The 14,679-nt window shown below is 51.5% G+C and overlaps 1 protein-coding gene across 1 annotated transcript; it reads right to left on the bottom strand.

Annotated features, from left to right (window-relative positions):
* Positions 1-13,401: 13,401 nt before the first annotated feature.
* On the bottom strand, positions 13,402-14,157 carry LOC309603547 (olfactory receptor 14A16-like; the record flags this gene model as incomplete). Its single annotated transcript, XM_082338367.1, has 1 exon — positions 13,402-14,157. The coding sequence occupies one exon, from the start codon at positions 14,155-14,157 to the stop codon at positions 13,402-13,404; it is 756 nt and encodes a 251-aa protein (XP_082194493.1).
* Positions 14,158-14,679: the final 522 nt, after the last annotated feature.

Below are 14,679 nucleotides of genomic sequence, written 5' to 3'. Positions count from 1 at the left end.
TGACATCCATCTTGCTTTCCCACCTACCTCTCACCCTGATATTTCTATACCTTCACTGATGGCTCTTTCACAGGCCATTCCTTGAAACACAAAGCCATGGGCTGATCCAGACTCCCTCTAGGTATCCTCTTGTACCACAAGGTTATACTTTGAGTGAGATTTCTTTTCTCTCACATCCAGTCTGAACCTTCCAAGCTGCTCTTTGTGGAGGTTTCCTTCTCTTCCCACTACCAAGCAAAAGCCCCATCATCTCTGAAAACATCCTTCCAGCAGTTACAGGCTACTACTATAGTGCCCTGAGCCTCCAGTTCACCAGGCTAAAAAAGCCCAGGTCCCTCAGCCTCTCCACACAGGCCCCAAACCCCATCCTGTCAGATCTCCTCTAGAACCCCTCCAGTTCCTCCCCATTCCTCCAGACCGGGGAGCCCCACACCCAGACACACTAGTCCAGATGTGGCCACACCAGTGCTGAGACAAGGGGGATGATAACTCCCTTCTCTGGGTGCCCATGCTCCAACTAATGCAGCCCTCTATGCAGCTGGCTTTCTTCATGGTGAGCAGGTACCACTGCCTCCTATGGCATTCCTCTTAGTGCCCAGGCCCTTCTTCTCAGGGTCACTCCAGAGCTGTTCACGTCCCAGCCTGCCCTCATGTTTGGGCTTATTCTAACCCCCCAAAAAAAACACGCGCAACTTCTCCTTGTAAAACTTCCTGAGGTTTCTGTTGCCGTATCCCAGAGTTTCTCAAGGTGCCTCTGGAGTGAAGCTCTGTTGGCACAGCTGTTAATGTGTACGTACAGATGGCCCACCAGCTTAGTGGTGCCTCTGACAAGATAACAGCATGAGGAATTGCAGGACACTACAGCTAATAGAAGGAGGTACTGGTTTAATGGCATTGCTGACCAAGGCAGGAGTTCCCATGATGACAAGCTCAGAATCACCAAATGAGGGTACACAGGAAGCCAAAGTAGGGCCAGGGAGGAAAGGGTAAAGAGAGATGTGCTGCTTGCATGGGAGGGTACTGGGATAGTCAAGGGGAAGAAATTGTGAGTGGGAAAAGAGGGGGAAAGGAAAGAAAAGTTGAAGCACAGGAAATAATCAGGGTCTTTGAGGGGTACCTGCCAAGCAGCCCCGCATCTGGGCAATAGTGCCTGGAGTGGGACAAGAAAGCCACAGATCATCTGACCAAGCCTCTTTATTGCTGACTTCAATGGTCACTGGGAACCTGAGTGCTTTCCCTCCCATCATAAAGGAAAGACCTGTTGTGGATGGAAGCACAGAATCATTCCTGCTGGAAGGGACCTCAAGAGATCTCTAGGCCAACCTCCTGCTCTCAGCAGGGTCAGCGATGGGCTCAGAGCAGGTTGCTCAGGAGCTTATTCATTTGGGGCTTGAAAAGCTGCAAGGATGGAGATGACACAAGCTCTCTGGGAAATCTGCTTCAGTGCTTGAGTGTCTTGATGGGGAGAAGGATTTTCCTCCCTTGTTTCAGCTGATGCTCATTGGCCCTCATCCTCCCATCATGCACAACAGTGAAGAGCCTGGCTCCATTTTCTTGCTGGTACCCAAGAAGATGTAGGAAGGCTGTTATTAGGTCTCCCCAAAGCTTTCTCTTCTCTTCTCCTGGCTTTGCACCTTTGCAGCAAAGGCTGACAGTGGCATCCTGGGCTGCGTTGGGAAGAGCACTGCCAAAGGGTTGGTGGAGGTGATCCTTCCTCTCTACTCAGCACTGCTACAATTTGTCTTGCTGACTTCCCTCAGGGTTTTCTACCCTACCACCACACTCGCACTGCAGCCAAAGCTGCGCTCCACATCTTCCACCAGACCTGCCTCATCTTTTTGTGAAAAACAAGTCCAGGAGAGCATCCCCCCATGTTGGGTCAGGGATCACCTTCCCTCTAAGGAAGGCCTTCTAGCATAGGTCCATGGTCTTCAAAATCCCCAGTGGCTACCAGGGCCTAAAACTGCGTCCCTTCCCCCAGCTGCCTAGAGGACACCTCGTCCTCTTCCCAGCCTTCCTCAGGCAGTTCAGGGATCCTGACCACTGTACATCACGGAGTTGGTAATCCATGTAATGGTATGTAAAGGACCGATAGAAAAATGTGGTTTTGTCTCGACATTGCCACTGTAGCGCCATCCAGCGTCGCGCTTTGAGAAGACCATCTTCTCCCCAGTTTTGAGAAAAAACAACCTCGTGCGCCTGCGCAGGGACTAAAGGCGCGAAAAGAGCCGAGGCAGGGACAAAAGGCGTGAAAAGAGCAGAGGCGGGGGCAGCACGTCCGTGGCGAACTGCACGTACACATTTGTGATCTGCGCATGCGTGGAAGCCCCTATATAAGGAGCACACGTGCCCCTCGGCGGGGGCGGCGGCGGCGCGCACGAGACCACTCCTTCCGTTCCTGCACCCTCGAGGCTCCCCCCCCGCTTCGGTCCCCGACGAAGCCTGAGGCCACCGAACACCCTGCGGAAGATCCTTGGACTCGAAGTGGTGGTGGTAAACTCCTCCTTCTCCTTCTCTTTCTAACTCTCTCTCCCCTATTCTTTTCCTCTCCTCCCTTGCCCTCCCTCCTCCTTCTGTTCTCTTCTCCCCTCAAATAAAAGTGAAAGGTTGTACGACATCTGACCGATTCCAGCGTCTTAATCTCGTCCTTGGGATCGTATCAAAACCTCCCCCGACATTGGATCGGGACATTTAATTAGCGTCATGGACAGGATCCCTTGAGACGAGAGTGTCATACAACCTTACAGTGTGCTAAGCGAGTGTGTGTGAACGAGACGTACGAGCAAGTACGAAGCGAGTGCGGAGTTCCGATCCGCGGTTCTGCTCTCCTGCGAGGGAAGCAGCCGGAGACGAATGAAGCGCAAGGAAGGAGTGGGTGTTGAGAGCTTTGCACTGAAACACGTGTAGTAGTTTGTGATTTGAGCTCCTGAGGGCGTATAGGGGAGACTTGAATTTTATAGTGTGACCCCCTCAGGATGACATCCCCTTTGTAGGCTCTGCTCTGTCTCATACTAGTTTATGGTCTGGCCTCCTGGGGGAGTATAGGGGAAGTTTGGATTGTACGGTGTGACCCCCTCAGGACGATATCCCCTTTGTAGGCTCGTCTTTGTCTTGTAGTAGTGTGCGGATTGGCCTCCTGGGAGCGTACAGGGGAAACTTGTTTTTTCTAAGGTTTGACCCTCCCGGGACGAACTCCCCTTTGTAGGATATGGCCGCCCAAAAGGCATGCGATTTTTGTGAAGAGACAGAGAAATTATATGAGTTTTTAGAAACTTACCGCTCTCGCCCCTCACCCCCGGGACGAGATTGGGCACGGGACCACTGGTTCCAACTGCAAAGTGTTATGGACCAAATAGTGGTTTTGCATAAAGAAGCTAGAGCGAAGAAGGGAAAAGGGAAGGCTATTATTTGTGCTGTGTTAGGAGCATGTCTGGCAGCGGCGGTGGAGGACAAGAAACGAGCGCCCTGCCAATCGGAGGCTGTGGCCGCTTCGTTGCAAGCGGCGATAGCGCCGCTGCGAGAGCAACTATTAGAGACCAAACGGGCGCTAGAGGAGGAGAAGCGCCAAAATATGATTTTGAAGGAGGAGCTGAGGGTTCAGCTCCTGAGGGAGGCAGACACCCTCGCTGAGGCGGAGGTAATGCTGGAGGAGAAAGGGGTACGCCAAATCTACCCCCAGAAAGATTTAAAGCGATTAAGGAAGACTGTGGATAACCCCCCCCATATGTGCCCGCTGGTAAAGACGGAATACATATATGAGGACGATAGCGACAACCGTCCCCAAGTTGTAACCAAAGAAATCCCTTTTACCGCCACCGAACTGGCTAAACTCCGAAAGGATTTTGCTAGGACGGCGAGGGAGTCCGAAACCGAATATGTGTGGAGGATATCCCTGTCGCGGGGGGATGGGATCATGCTATCGGATAAAGAAGCAGAGGGGTATTGGGGCCCCGGCGTCTTCCTCACCACGGGCGATCGCCGGGCCCCATGGTCTCTGACCCAGAGGGCAGCATATTGGGCGGGGGGGCTGAACCCATTAGAAAGGGGGGATCCCCTGGCTATAACTGGTTCGGTTGAGCAACTACTAGAAAACGTACAAAAGGCAGCATGCCTGCAAATGATGTATGACCGGGAACTTAAACCAAATTTAAGCTCTCCGATGTTGCTACCGGTAGACCCCGAGCGGCTGACACCGCTAATAAGAGGACTCCCTGACTCGTTAAAACCTATCGGGATCCAATTACAGGGGAGAATCCAAAATGTGCCTCGCGAAGAGCGAATTGCAGCTGCCCTGGAGGGAACAGTAACCCCCGAACAGCGGCAGCGGGGGAGGAAGGTGTAGACCTGGGGGGAGATAGCTCTGGAATTAATAAACTACAGGAGGAAATATGGGCCAGTAGACAGGACTTACCAAAAGGTAGAAACTAGGGCCGTGCAGGCAGCGAGGCCAGCAAATAAATTGCTGGCTTTTTCGGGGGGAAGCCCCGACCTAACACAAAGGGAGAAACCCCCATTCCGACAAGGATTGTGGCAAATGGGACTGCAAAAGGGGGTGCCCCGAGACTTGATGGATGGGCTCCCCACCAAAAAGTTGAAGCTCTTGGCGCGGAGGTGGTCCGGGCAAGGACCCCCTCCCAAACCGAACCCACCTTCTGTGCCAGCATTGGACAGGGAGGAAGTGTTTAAGAAGGATGAAAAGAGTGGCGGGAAACTAAAACCTCTGCCCCCTCAGGGTGAGGGGGGAGGCAGGGGGTGGATGTTTATTAGACAACTCACCTGCAACAATAAAGGGGACCTCCTCATTACCGTCGCAGTAGGGCCGAGGAAGAGGCCCATGACCTTTTTAATTGATACGGGGGCCCAAATTACAGCAATAAAACAGAGTGAGGCAGAACGGTGCGGCATTTCAACTCCTTCTAAGCACCTGATAGTATTAAACGCCCTAGGGAAAACCCAATCTGTGCCCATGACCCCGGTAACCTTATGGCTACCAGGAGATGAGAGTCCGGTGAACACCATGGCGGCCGTAGGACCTTTTCAAATGAACCTCCTGGGGATAGATGTTTTAAAAGGGAAACAGTGGCGGGACACCCAGGGGAACTCGTGGTCCTTCGGTGTCCCCCAGGTCAGAAGATTAGCCAGGAGCCCTAGTGCAGAGGTGCGCCTGCTGCAAGCAGCGCCTCCCCTTCCTCCTTCCTGGTTGACGAATGTGAAACCCTACCCGCTACCCTTGGGAGCAAGGGAAGGCATCATCCCCATACTAGAGGACCTGAAACGGCAAGGAGTTGTAGTTCCCATACAATCCCCTTTTAACTCTCCTGTGTGGCCTGTTAGAAAACCCAATGGTAAATGGAGATTAACCGTAGATTACCGGCGCCTCAATAGCAATACCGGCCCTTTAACAGCTGCCGTGCCAAATATTGCCGAATTAATTGCAACCATTCAGGAGCAAGCCCATCCAGTGATGGCAACCATTGATGTAAAAGACATGTTTTTTATGGTCCCGCTGCAGCCTGGGGACCAGGAGCGCTTTGCCTTCACATGGGAGGGACAGCAATATACGTTCACTCGACTGCCCCAAGGATATAAACACTCCCCTACGTTGGCCCACCATGCACTGGCACAAGAACTTGAAACTATCCCCATACAAGCAGGAGTCAAAATTTATCAATATATAGATGATGTGCTCATAGGAGGGACGAAGGTAGAGGATGTTGAAAAAACGCAATGTGATATTGTCACCCACTTGGAATGGATTGGATTGACAATCCCACCCAAAAAGGTCCAAACCCCTTCCAGCGAGGTAAAATTTTTAGGAATCTGGTGGAGGGGGGGGATGGCCTGTATTCCCCCGGATACCCTATCCTCGTTAGACTCCCTCAAAATGCCCGAATCCAAAAAGGACTTGCAACACGCCCTAGGGCTGCTTGTATTTTGGAGAAAACATATCCCCGACTTTTCGATTATTGCTAGACCACTATATGGCCTACTAAGGAAAAAGGCTCAGTGGGAGTGGACCCGAATCCATGAGGAAGCCTTACAGCTATTAATTTTTGAGGCAAACGCCCATCAAGCCCTAGGGCCAATTCACCCCACCGATCCAGTTCAGATTGAATGGGGATTCACCCGTACCGGGCTCTCCATCCATCTGTGGCAAAAGGGACCCGAAGGGCCCACTCGGCCCATCGGATTCTACTCGCGCACCTTTAAGGATGCCGAAAAACGATACACCGCTTGGGAGAAGGGGTTGTTTGTAGTTAGCCTAGCTTTACGGGAGGCTGAGCGAACTATTCGGAAACAGCCGATAGTCCTTCGGGGCCCGTTTAAGGTGACTAAAGCAGTCTTGGCAGGGATCCCACCCCCCGACGGGGGGGCTCAGCGAGCATCCGTAAGGAAATAGTATGCTCAAATAGAACACTATTGTGAGGTCTTCTCCGTTACGGAAGGGGCCGCTAAAATGCTAACCATACAAGATGAGGCAGACCTAAATAGGGAAAACCCTCCACTTCCCCCCGTGGTCAAAGTAGCTCCCCCGTTTTCGGAGCAGGTCCCAAACGCATGGTTCACTGATGCTTCCTCGAAGCGGGAAGGGAAGGCTTGGAAATATCAGGCTGTGGCCCTTCAAGTAGCAACTAAGGAGAAAATAATTACAGAGGGAGAAGGCAGTGCACAGGTAGGGGAGCTGGTCGCAGTGTGGAGCGTTTTTCAACGCGAAAGCCAGACCACCTCCCCCGTGCACATTTACACAGACTCCTATGCAGTATTCAAGGGCTGCACGGAGTGGCTCCCGTTTTGGGAGCAGAATGGTTGGGAAGTCAACAGACTACCAATCTGGCAGAAGGAGAAGTGGCAAGATATTCTCGAAATCGCAAAGCAGGGGACATTTGCGGTAGCGTGGGTAACTTCCCACCAACAAACCGATACCCCGGCGGGCCGGTGGAATGCAGAGGCAGACGAGTTGGCCCGACTCACCCCGTTACAGAGCACCCAAGTGCAGGAGAACTGGGAACACCTACTAGAGTGGCTACATGTAAAGCGGAGGCACTCAGGGATCAACGATTTGTACTGGGAGGCACAGGCGCAGGGATGGCCAGTCACCAGGGAGGAGTGCAAGACTTGCATATCCTCTTGTGAACAATGCCGTGTCCATTTGGACAGACACCCCCTGGAAAACGAGCCCCTGCACCTCAGGGAAGGGAAAGGTTTGTGGGAGGCTTGGCAGATCGACTATATCGGGCCCTTCCAAAAGTCCGCAGGGAAACGTTATGTATTGGTGGGGGTTGAGATAGTCTCCGGACTTGTACAAGCCCAGGCTTGTGCGAAAGCAACTGGGGAAAATACTGTAAGGGCCCTCAAAGAGTGGTTCGGGACCTTCCCCAAACCACAGACCATCCAGTCAGACAACGGCACGCACTTCACCGCCAAAACAGTTCAGGAATGGGCGGCTCGGGAAGGGATTTCGTGGGTGTTCCACACTCCGTATTACCCACAGGCAGATGGGATTGTGGAACGGACCAACGGGCTGCTTAAATGCTTTTTAAAACCCCACCAACCGGGATGGGCCGAACGGGTGGGGGAGGCGGTGACCAACGTCAATAATCGCTGGGGTACAAATGGCTGCCCGAAAATTGCAGCATTTTGTCTGCAAGCCCCAACCATGGTACCTGTCTCTCGAGACCCCAACTCCCCCAGGACACCATTTTACTCTCCTGGCCAGCCGGTTCTGGTTGAGCTTCCCACCGTGGGAGCTGTGCCTCTCATATTAGATACCCCCCTAAACAAACATACATGGAAAGCAAAAGATACCAGGGGGAGAACCCACAAAATCCACACCAAATGGATTATTCCCTCCTTCTAGCCCAAGGAGCGAGTTTTGTTCCTGTTTCTGTTTTTAAGGGCGGCGATATGACCACGACGCACCTGCTACTTTGGATCATTTTGACTCAGGGACATCTCTATGAAAGTGACGAGCGACCACTCCCTCTACCTTCCCCTCCTCCATATAATCCCTTCGAGGAAAACGAGTTCGTGTTATTAGCGAAAGCTGTGAGTCAAACTTTCAATCTGAGCCACTGTTGGGTGTGCGGCGGACCCCTAGGGCTATCAGGTTAGCCGTGGACATCCGCACCCGTCACCCCAGACCAAATCGTAAGCAAATATAGCGAAGCCGCAGACGATCCATGGGATGACAGTGGGACCTGGCCAATTCAGTTTCCAACTAAGGGGCAATATTGTTTGAATCGCACTCAGAAAGGAGGGGTCGAAGTGGGAGAAAGCAAATGTCAATGGACTCTCACACGTAAGCCCCTCGACAAGGAAAGGGACCTGTGGGTGTGGCTTAATGAAACGGGGCGTAACCAGGGGTTTAAGGGATATTGGTCAAGCAAAAACGAAACCTTGATTCTCCAGCATTACAAACAAACTTGTAAATGGAGGGGTACTTACGGGGCTTGGTATTGTACCGGCCGAATAAGGGATGGGGCAACCACCTTTTTCAGCCCTTTGGGTGACAAAGACACAACTTATTTTCAGTTTCCACCAGGGAAAGATGGGCCATTTGCTCAGGGAAATAAAGCCAAAAAAGGGCATTATTGGATTTGTGGAAACACGGCATACAAATTCTTACCTGCGGGGTGGTCGGGAGTTTGTTATATAGGGATCATAAGGCCCCTATTCTTCCTCCTGCCAGAAACTGGTGGACCCCAATTAGGCGTAAAGGTGTATGATAACCTCGGGGATAGAAGTATTGCCCGTAAGAGGCGATCTACCAAGGTAAATTTAGGTGGGACACAAAAATGGGGGAATGACAAATGGCCCCCTGAGCGAATAATTGAACATTATGGACCAGCAACCTGGAATCCGAACGAGCCCATTGCAGGGGCAAGAGAACCAATCTATAATCTAAACCGAATAATCAGACTACAAGCGGCCCTAGAAATTATCACCAACAAAACCGCTGATGCCATAGACCTATTAACTCGACAATCTCAACAAATGCGCACGGCAATCCTTCAACACCGCATGGTTTTAGATTATTTATTGGCTGAGGAGGGAGGAGTGTGTGGAAAATTAAATATCTGTAACTGCTGCCTAGAAATAGATGATGTGGGAGAAGTGGTTCTCCAACTGACCCAAGACATCAGGAAAATAGCCCATGTCCCTGTTCAAACCTGGAGTGGTTGGAACGGCAATTTGTGGTCCTGGTTACCTGGGGCACCGTGGGTCAAACAATTAATATTGTATTTGCTATGTGCAACTGCCACCTTACTGTTCCTACCCTGTATAATTCCATGTTTTATTCAATTAATTCGACACGTTGTGTCAAATATGCGATTTGTTCCTAACACCCCACCTGATGGTGTAACGAAAATCTATACCATCCATCAGCCACAACCAACCTCAGTACCCATCATTTAAACCCATCCCTAATTCCTTCTAAAGGAAGAAACTGCGTATTGCCAGTTACTGTTAACCCTATTTCTAATGTTTACTGTTGCCAGTTATTGTCAACCCTATTTCTAATGTTTACCCTTCAAAGTTGAAGAATTGTTAAAGTCGTTCAAGAATGAGCTTGCACTGAGCAATACCTCAGTTAATCTGTGTTAAGACATTCCTTCACCTGAAACAATGTTATTCCCTTTTCCCTTCCCACAACTTTCCTCCACCCTTATCCCCAACCCTTTCAACTCTGCGTTTTCTTTCTTTCTCCTTTGTTTTCTCTTTCTCTCTCTGTCTTATGCCACCAAGCTGCAATGTCGAGCCACGGGGTGGTGTAAAGGACCGATAGAAAAATGCGGTTTTGTCTCGACATTGCCGCTGTAGCGCCATCCAGCGTCGTGCTTCGAAAAGACCATCTTCTCCCCAGTTTTGAGAAAAAAAAACCTCGTGCGCCTGCGCAGGGACTAAGGGCGCGAAAAGAGCAGAGGCGGGGGCAGCACGTCCGTGGCGAACTGCACGTACACATTTGTGATCTGCGCATGCGTGGGAGCCCCTATATAAGGAGCACACCCCTATATAACGAGCCCCCCTCGGCGGGGGCGGCGGCATGCGCGAGACCACTCCTTCTGTTCCTGCACCCTCGAGGCTCCCCGCCCCGCTTTGGTCCCCAACAAAGCCTGAGGCCACCGAACACCCTGCGGAAGATCCTTGGACTCGAAGTGGTGGTGGTAAACTCCTCCTTCTCCTTCTCTTTCTAACTCTCTCTCCCCTATTCTTTTCCTCTCCTCCCTTGCCCTCCCTCCTCCCTCGCCCTCCCTCCTCTCTCCGTTCTCTTCTCCCCTCCAATAAAAGTGAAAGGTTGTACGACATCTGACCGATTCCAGCGTCTTAATCTCGTCCTTGGGATCGTATTGAAACCTCCCCCGACATTGGATCGGGACATGGTAAATCTGAGGAGACCCAGGCCTGTGCTGTGCTCCACGTACAGCTTGGTCTTCAGGCCGTGTTGTGCTGAGCATATTGCTGGGTTGCAGGATAAACTTGATTGTAATGAGAAGTCTGCAGGAAGCTCCTACCTGGTGCCGGTGATTAGGCCAGCTGCTTGTCCTTCCTTTTATCTAAAACTGCAACAACAAATTCACATGTGAACCCCCTCTTTTGGGGCTTTCTACTGAAATGATGACTCGTATTTTTTTCTTCTAAGAAAACACTGAAAGTGATCACAGAAGCAAAATGGCATAACCCCTTCTACAGACGGGATCTGTAAGACTTGCTGCACCAGCTGACTGGACAGAAGGAACCTCACCGGGATCTTCCAAGCCACGTGCCTGCTGCTGGCCTTTCAGCTTGTCTAGTAGGCCCAACCAAATCATGTGGGCACTGCTTTCCCATTGGGTGCTCAGGTAGAAAGGACATGACAACCCCTATCCAAGCCCTCTTCATGCATGGGCCTACCAGGTACTTAGGGATTCCCACAATCAACTTGCCAACCACATGCCTTCTGCTGGTCTGTCAGAGACACTGGCAGATGTGAGCCTAAAAGCACGTATCCCAGCCATGAGTCAAGGGCTGAGCTATCAGCTACTGCAGAAAGAAGTGACCTCACAGTCCCGTTCCCAGCCATGTTCCTGCTGCTGCCCTATCAACTCCAGAGACAGAAGTGACCTCACAGCCACCTTCAAGGCCTTGTGCCTTCTGCTGGCCCATGGGATCCTGAGGCACAGCTGACCTCACCATAGCATTCCCACCCATCTCTTCCTTGTGGCCTATGAGCTGATCAGATACAGGTCACCTGACATTCCTCTTCCAGTGCCATGCGACTGTTCTGGGACCTCACGATCCCCCTCCTGCCCCAAGGGGCCAAACAGCTTAAGTTAGGGTTAGGAAAGGGTTGAAGGTGAGGGGGTTAGAGCACGGGAAATAACGGCTTCAGGGGTTAAGTGTTCACGTTAGGGTTTAGGGACTACAGCTCACCTTTCATGGTTAGGGATTAGGTAAAGGTTTACAGGGTAGGTTTGGTGTTATGCTGAGGGTGTCTGGTTGGTGTTTAGGGTAGGGGCTACCTTTGTGGATGAGGGTTTTGTTTAGGCCTGGGGTGAGGGCTAGGGTTAAAGCGAACATTTTCCCTCTGACGGTGCTGCAGGGAAGCCCTTCTCTGGAGAATGTCCTTCTCTACAATAAAGAAACCCTGAGCGCCATCCTGCCAGATCCTAGCTGCAGCAGGATGTGCCAGCTCTAGAAGACCCCTCCAGGACACTTGTGTATCACTCTAAAACCAGAGACTTACTGTGTCAAGGACTCTGTAGATTTCTCCACCAGTGAACTCTCAGCACTCTCCCACTACACAGTGCCTGTAACATCTCTCGCACTTCTCTCTGCTCCCCTTGCACTTGCAGGCAGTGCCCCCAGAACTGCTGCGCTTTGCAGAGGAGCTGCTCCAGGGCAGAGCTGTCTCAGCTCCCATGCTAATTACTGGAGATGGAGACCAGGAGTGAGCTGTTCAGATACAAACACCTGGTGACATTTGAGGTTCAGGAGGTGGTCCAGGATATGTGCAGGTAACTGCAAGCTCTAATGGAGCAATGCAGAGAGACAGGGCAGCATCTGGGGGTATCACCTTGGAGGCTGGTGGGAAATTAAATATGTCAGGTAAATTGACAGCAGATGCCCACATGTAGGACACCTGAACCTGTAACTCTTCCTTATGTCCAGGGCAGCCTATAGAGGTCTTCAGCTGACCAGCTGCAGTCATGTGGCCCAAGGAGAGCTAAGTCTCTCTTTCTCTTCTCCACCAATTGTATTATGTACATCTCCTTTGGCAGCTGTCTCATGTGCATCCCTCCATTGTCTGACCTAATTGAGGGCAGCTGAATCTTAATTTAATAGCCAAATACAGGCCTGTAGTGCTATGTGAGATGCCAGGATGCTCCAGCCCAACTGCATGCAGCTGACATGGACAGCACAGGGCCTGTACAGGAACCCCCTCCCCATTCATACTCATTGTGTGACAGGCACCACCCAGGGCATCTCAGACAGATTCCGTGCCTTTGGGCCCATGACTGAATCCCACCACTGCACAGGTTTTCTTCTCCTGGGCACCTCTATGGGCATGTTCTCTAGAGCCACTTTGAAAGAACACCTAAGCCTTCAGGCACTGCCCTGAGAAGATCCTTTCTCATAGAATCATAGAATCATAGAATCGTTAAGGTTGGAAAGGAACGCTGAGATCCTTGAGTCCAACCTCTTAACCTAACTGCCTGGTCCCCCTCTAAACCATGTCCCTAAGCACCATATCCATATCCACACGTTTTTTGAATACTTCCAGGGACTGTGATTGTACCACTTCCCTGGGCAGTCTGTTCCAATGCCTAACCACTCTCTCCGTGAAGAAATTTTCCCTAATAGCTAATCTAAAATGCTATTATGGAGGCCAGCTCTGTCACAGAGGTGCCCATTGCCCGTCCCTGCCTGCGGGCACAGGACTGCCGCACCACAGGACTGTGACCAAGCTGCCAGAGCACTCCAACCGTGCACCAACACAAGGGCTAAGAAGGAGAGTGTGGAAGTGGAAAGAGAGCAGCTTGGGAAAGACCAAGAACTGGTGCTCCCTGGCAGTGCTGCTGTGCCAGGGCTGTTTTTCCTCTCCACCTCTGCACCAAGGTACTCCACCTGCAGCTTTACAAAGGTCTGAGGAGAAGGATCTTAGAAAACAAGTCGCTGCAGGGTCGTTTATTTTGTTTAAAGACACAGAGAGCATGGCTCCTCATGTACACAGTCCGTGGATCACAAAAAACAGGTGGATATTGAAACAGAAGCACGAGGAAGAAAGGCACTTTTTTGTGGACAGCATTATTACAACTAAGAAAAGCTAAAAACAAAGTACCAAAGAAAGTCTCAGCCTGTAAGGAGTTCCATTATGAGTGCAATGAGATTTGCAAAAGAAAATGGGCAGTTCATTGCTGCTTAAAACCATCCAGTCATAAGTTTCTTCAGGGAACCTTTGAGCTCCTGGTTCCTCATGCTGTAGATGATGGGGTTCACTGCTGGAGGCACCACCGAGTACAGCACTGCCACCACCAGATTTAGAATTGGGGAGGAGATGGAGGGGGGCTTGAGGGAGGCAAATATGCCAGTGCTGACATAAAGGGAGACCACAGCCAGGTGAGGGAGGCACGTGGAAAAGGCTTTGTGCCGTCCCTGCTCAGAGGGGATCCTCAGCACGGCCCTGAAGATCTGCACATAGGACACCACAAGGAAAACAAAACACCCAAATGCTAAACAGGCACTAACCACAAGAAGCCCCACTTCCCTGAGGTAGACATCTAAGCAGGAGAGCTTGAGGATCTGGGGGATTTCACAGAAGAACTGGTCCACAGCATTGCCTTGGCAGAGGGGTAGTGAAAATGTATTGGCAGTGTGCAGGACAGCATTGAGAAACCCAGTGCCCCAGGCAGCTGCTGCCATGTGGACACAAGCTCTGCTGCCCAGGAGGGTCCCATAGTGCAGAGGTTTGCAGACGGCAATGCAGCGGTCATAGGCCATCACAGTGAGAAGATACAATTCTGCTATGATAAAAAAGGTTAACAGAAAGAGCTGGGCAGCACATCCCAAGTAGGAGATGTCCCTGGTGTCCCACAGCGAATTGGCCATGGACTTGGGGAGTGTGGTGGAGATGGAGCCCAGGTCGATGAGGGAGAGGTTGAGGAGGAAGAAGTACATGGGGGTGTGGAGACGGCGGTCACAGGCTACAGTGGTGATGATGAGGCTGTTTCCCAGGAGGGCAGCCAGGTAGATGCCCAGGATGAGCCAGAAGATCAGGAGCTGCAGCTCCCGTGTGTCTGCAAATGCCAGGAGGAGGAACTGGGTGATGGAGCTGCCATTGCACATCTGGTCCTGCTGGGCATCAGCACTGTCCATGAAGGAAAAGACAGTCAAATGTTGAGATTAGACTACTCTGAACAAAATGTATGCCATTTTTCCTAGTGCTCTGCTGTGTCAGAGAGGAGACCAGGGGCTTGCTCTGGGGAACGTGTCTGGCATGGCAGGGGATGTCAGGGAGGTGCCTGAATCCTCCTTCCCCCAGCATTTCTGGTAGCAGCTCCCCTCTCACTCCCTGCCCGTATCTGCTGCCTGGAGCTGTCAGTGCTAGGAGCTGTTTCTCTGTGCCCACGTCTCCTCCCTGTCAGTGCTCTCAGACTCCATCCAACCCGCTGTGAGCTCAGCTCTGCCCTGCAGACCCTT

The sequence above is a fragment of the Platalea leucorodia genome (genome assembly GCF_965183815.1).
Source record: "Platalea leucorodia genome assembly, contig: HAP1_HAP1_SCAFFOLD_124, whole genome shotgun sequence".
Lineage (NCBI taxonomy): Eukaryota > Metazoa > Chordata > Aves > Pelecaniformes > Threskiornithidae > Platalea > Platalea leucorodia.
This window is presented reverse-complemented; position numbering and strand designations above follow the sequence as displayed.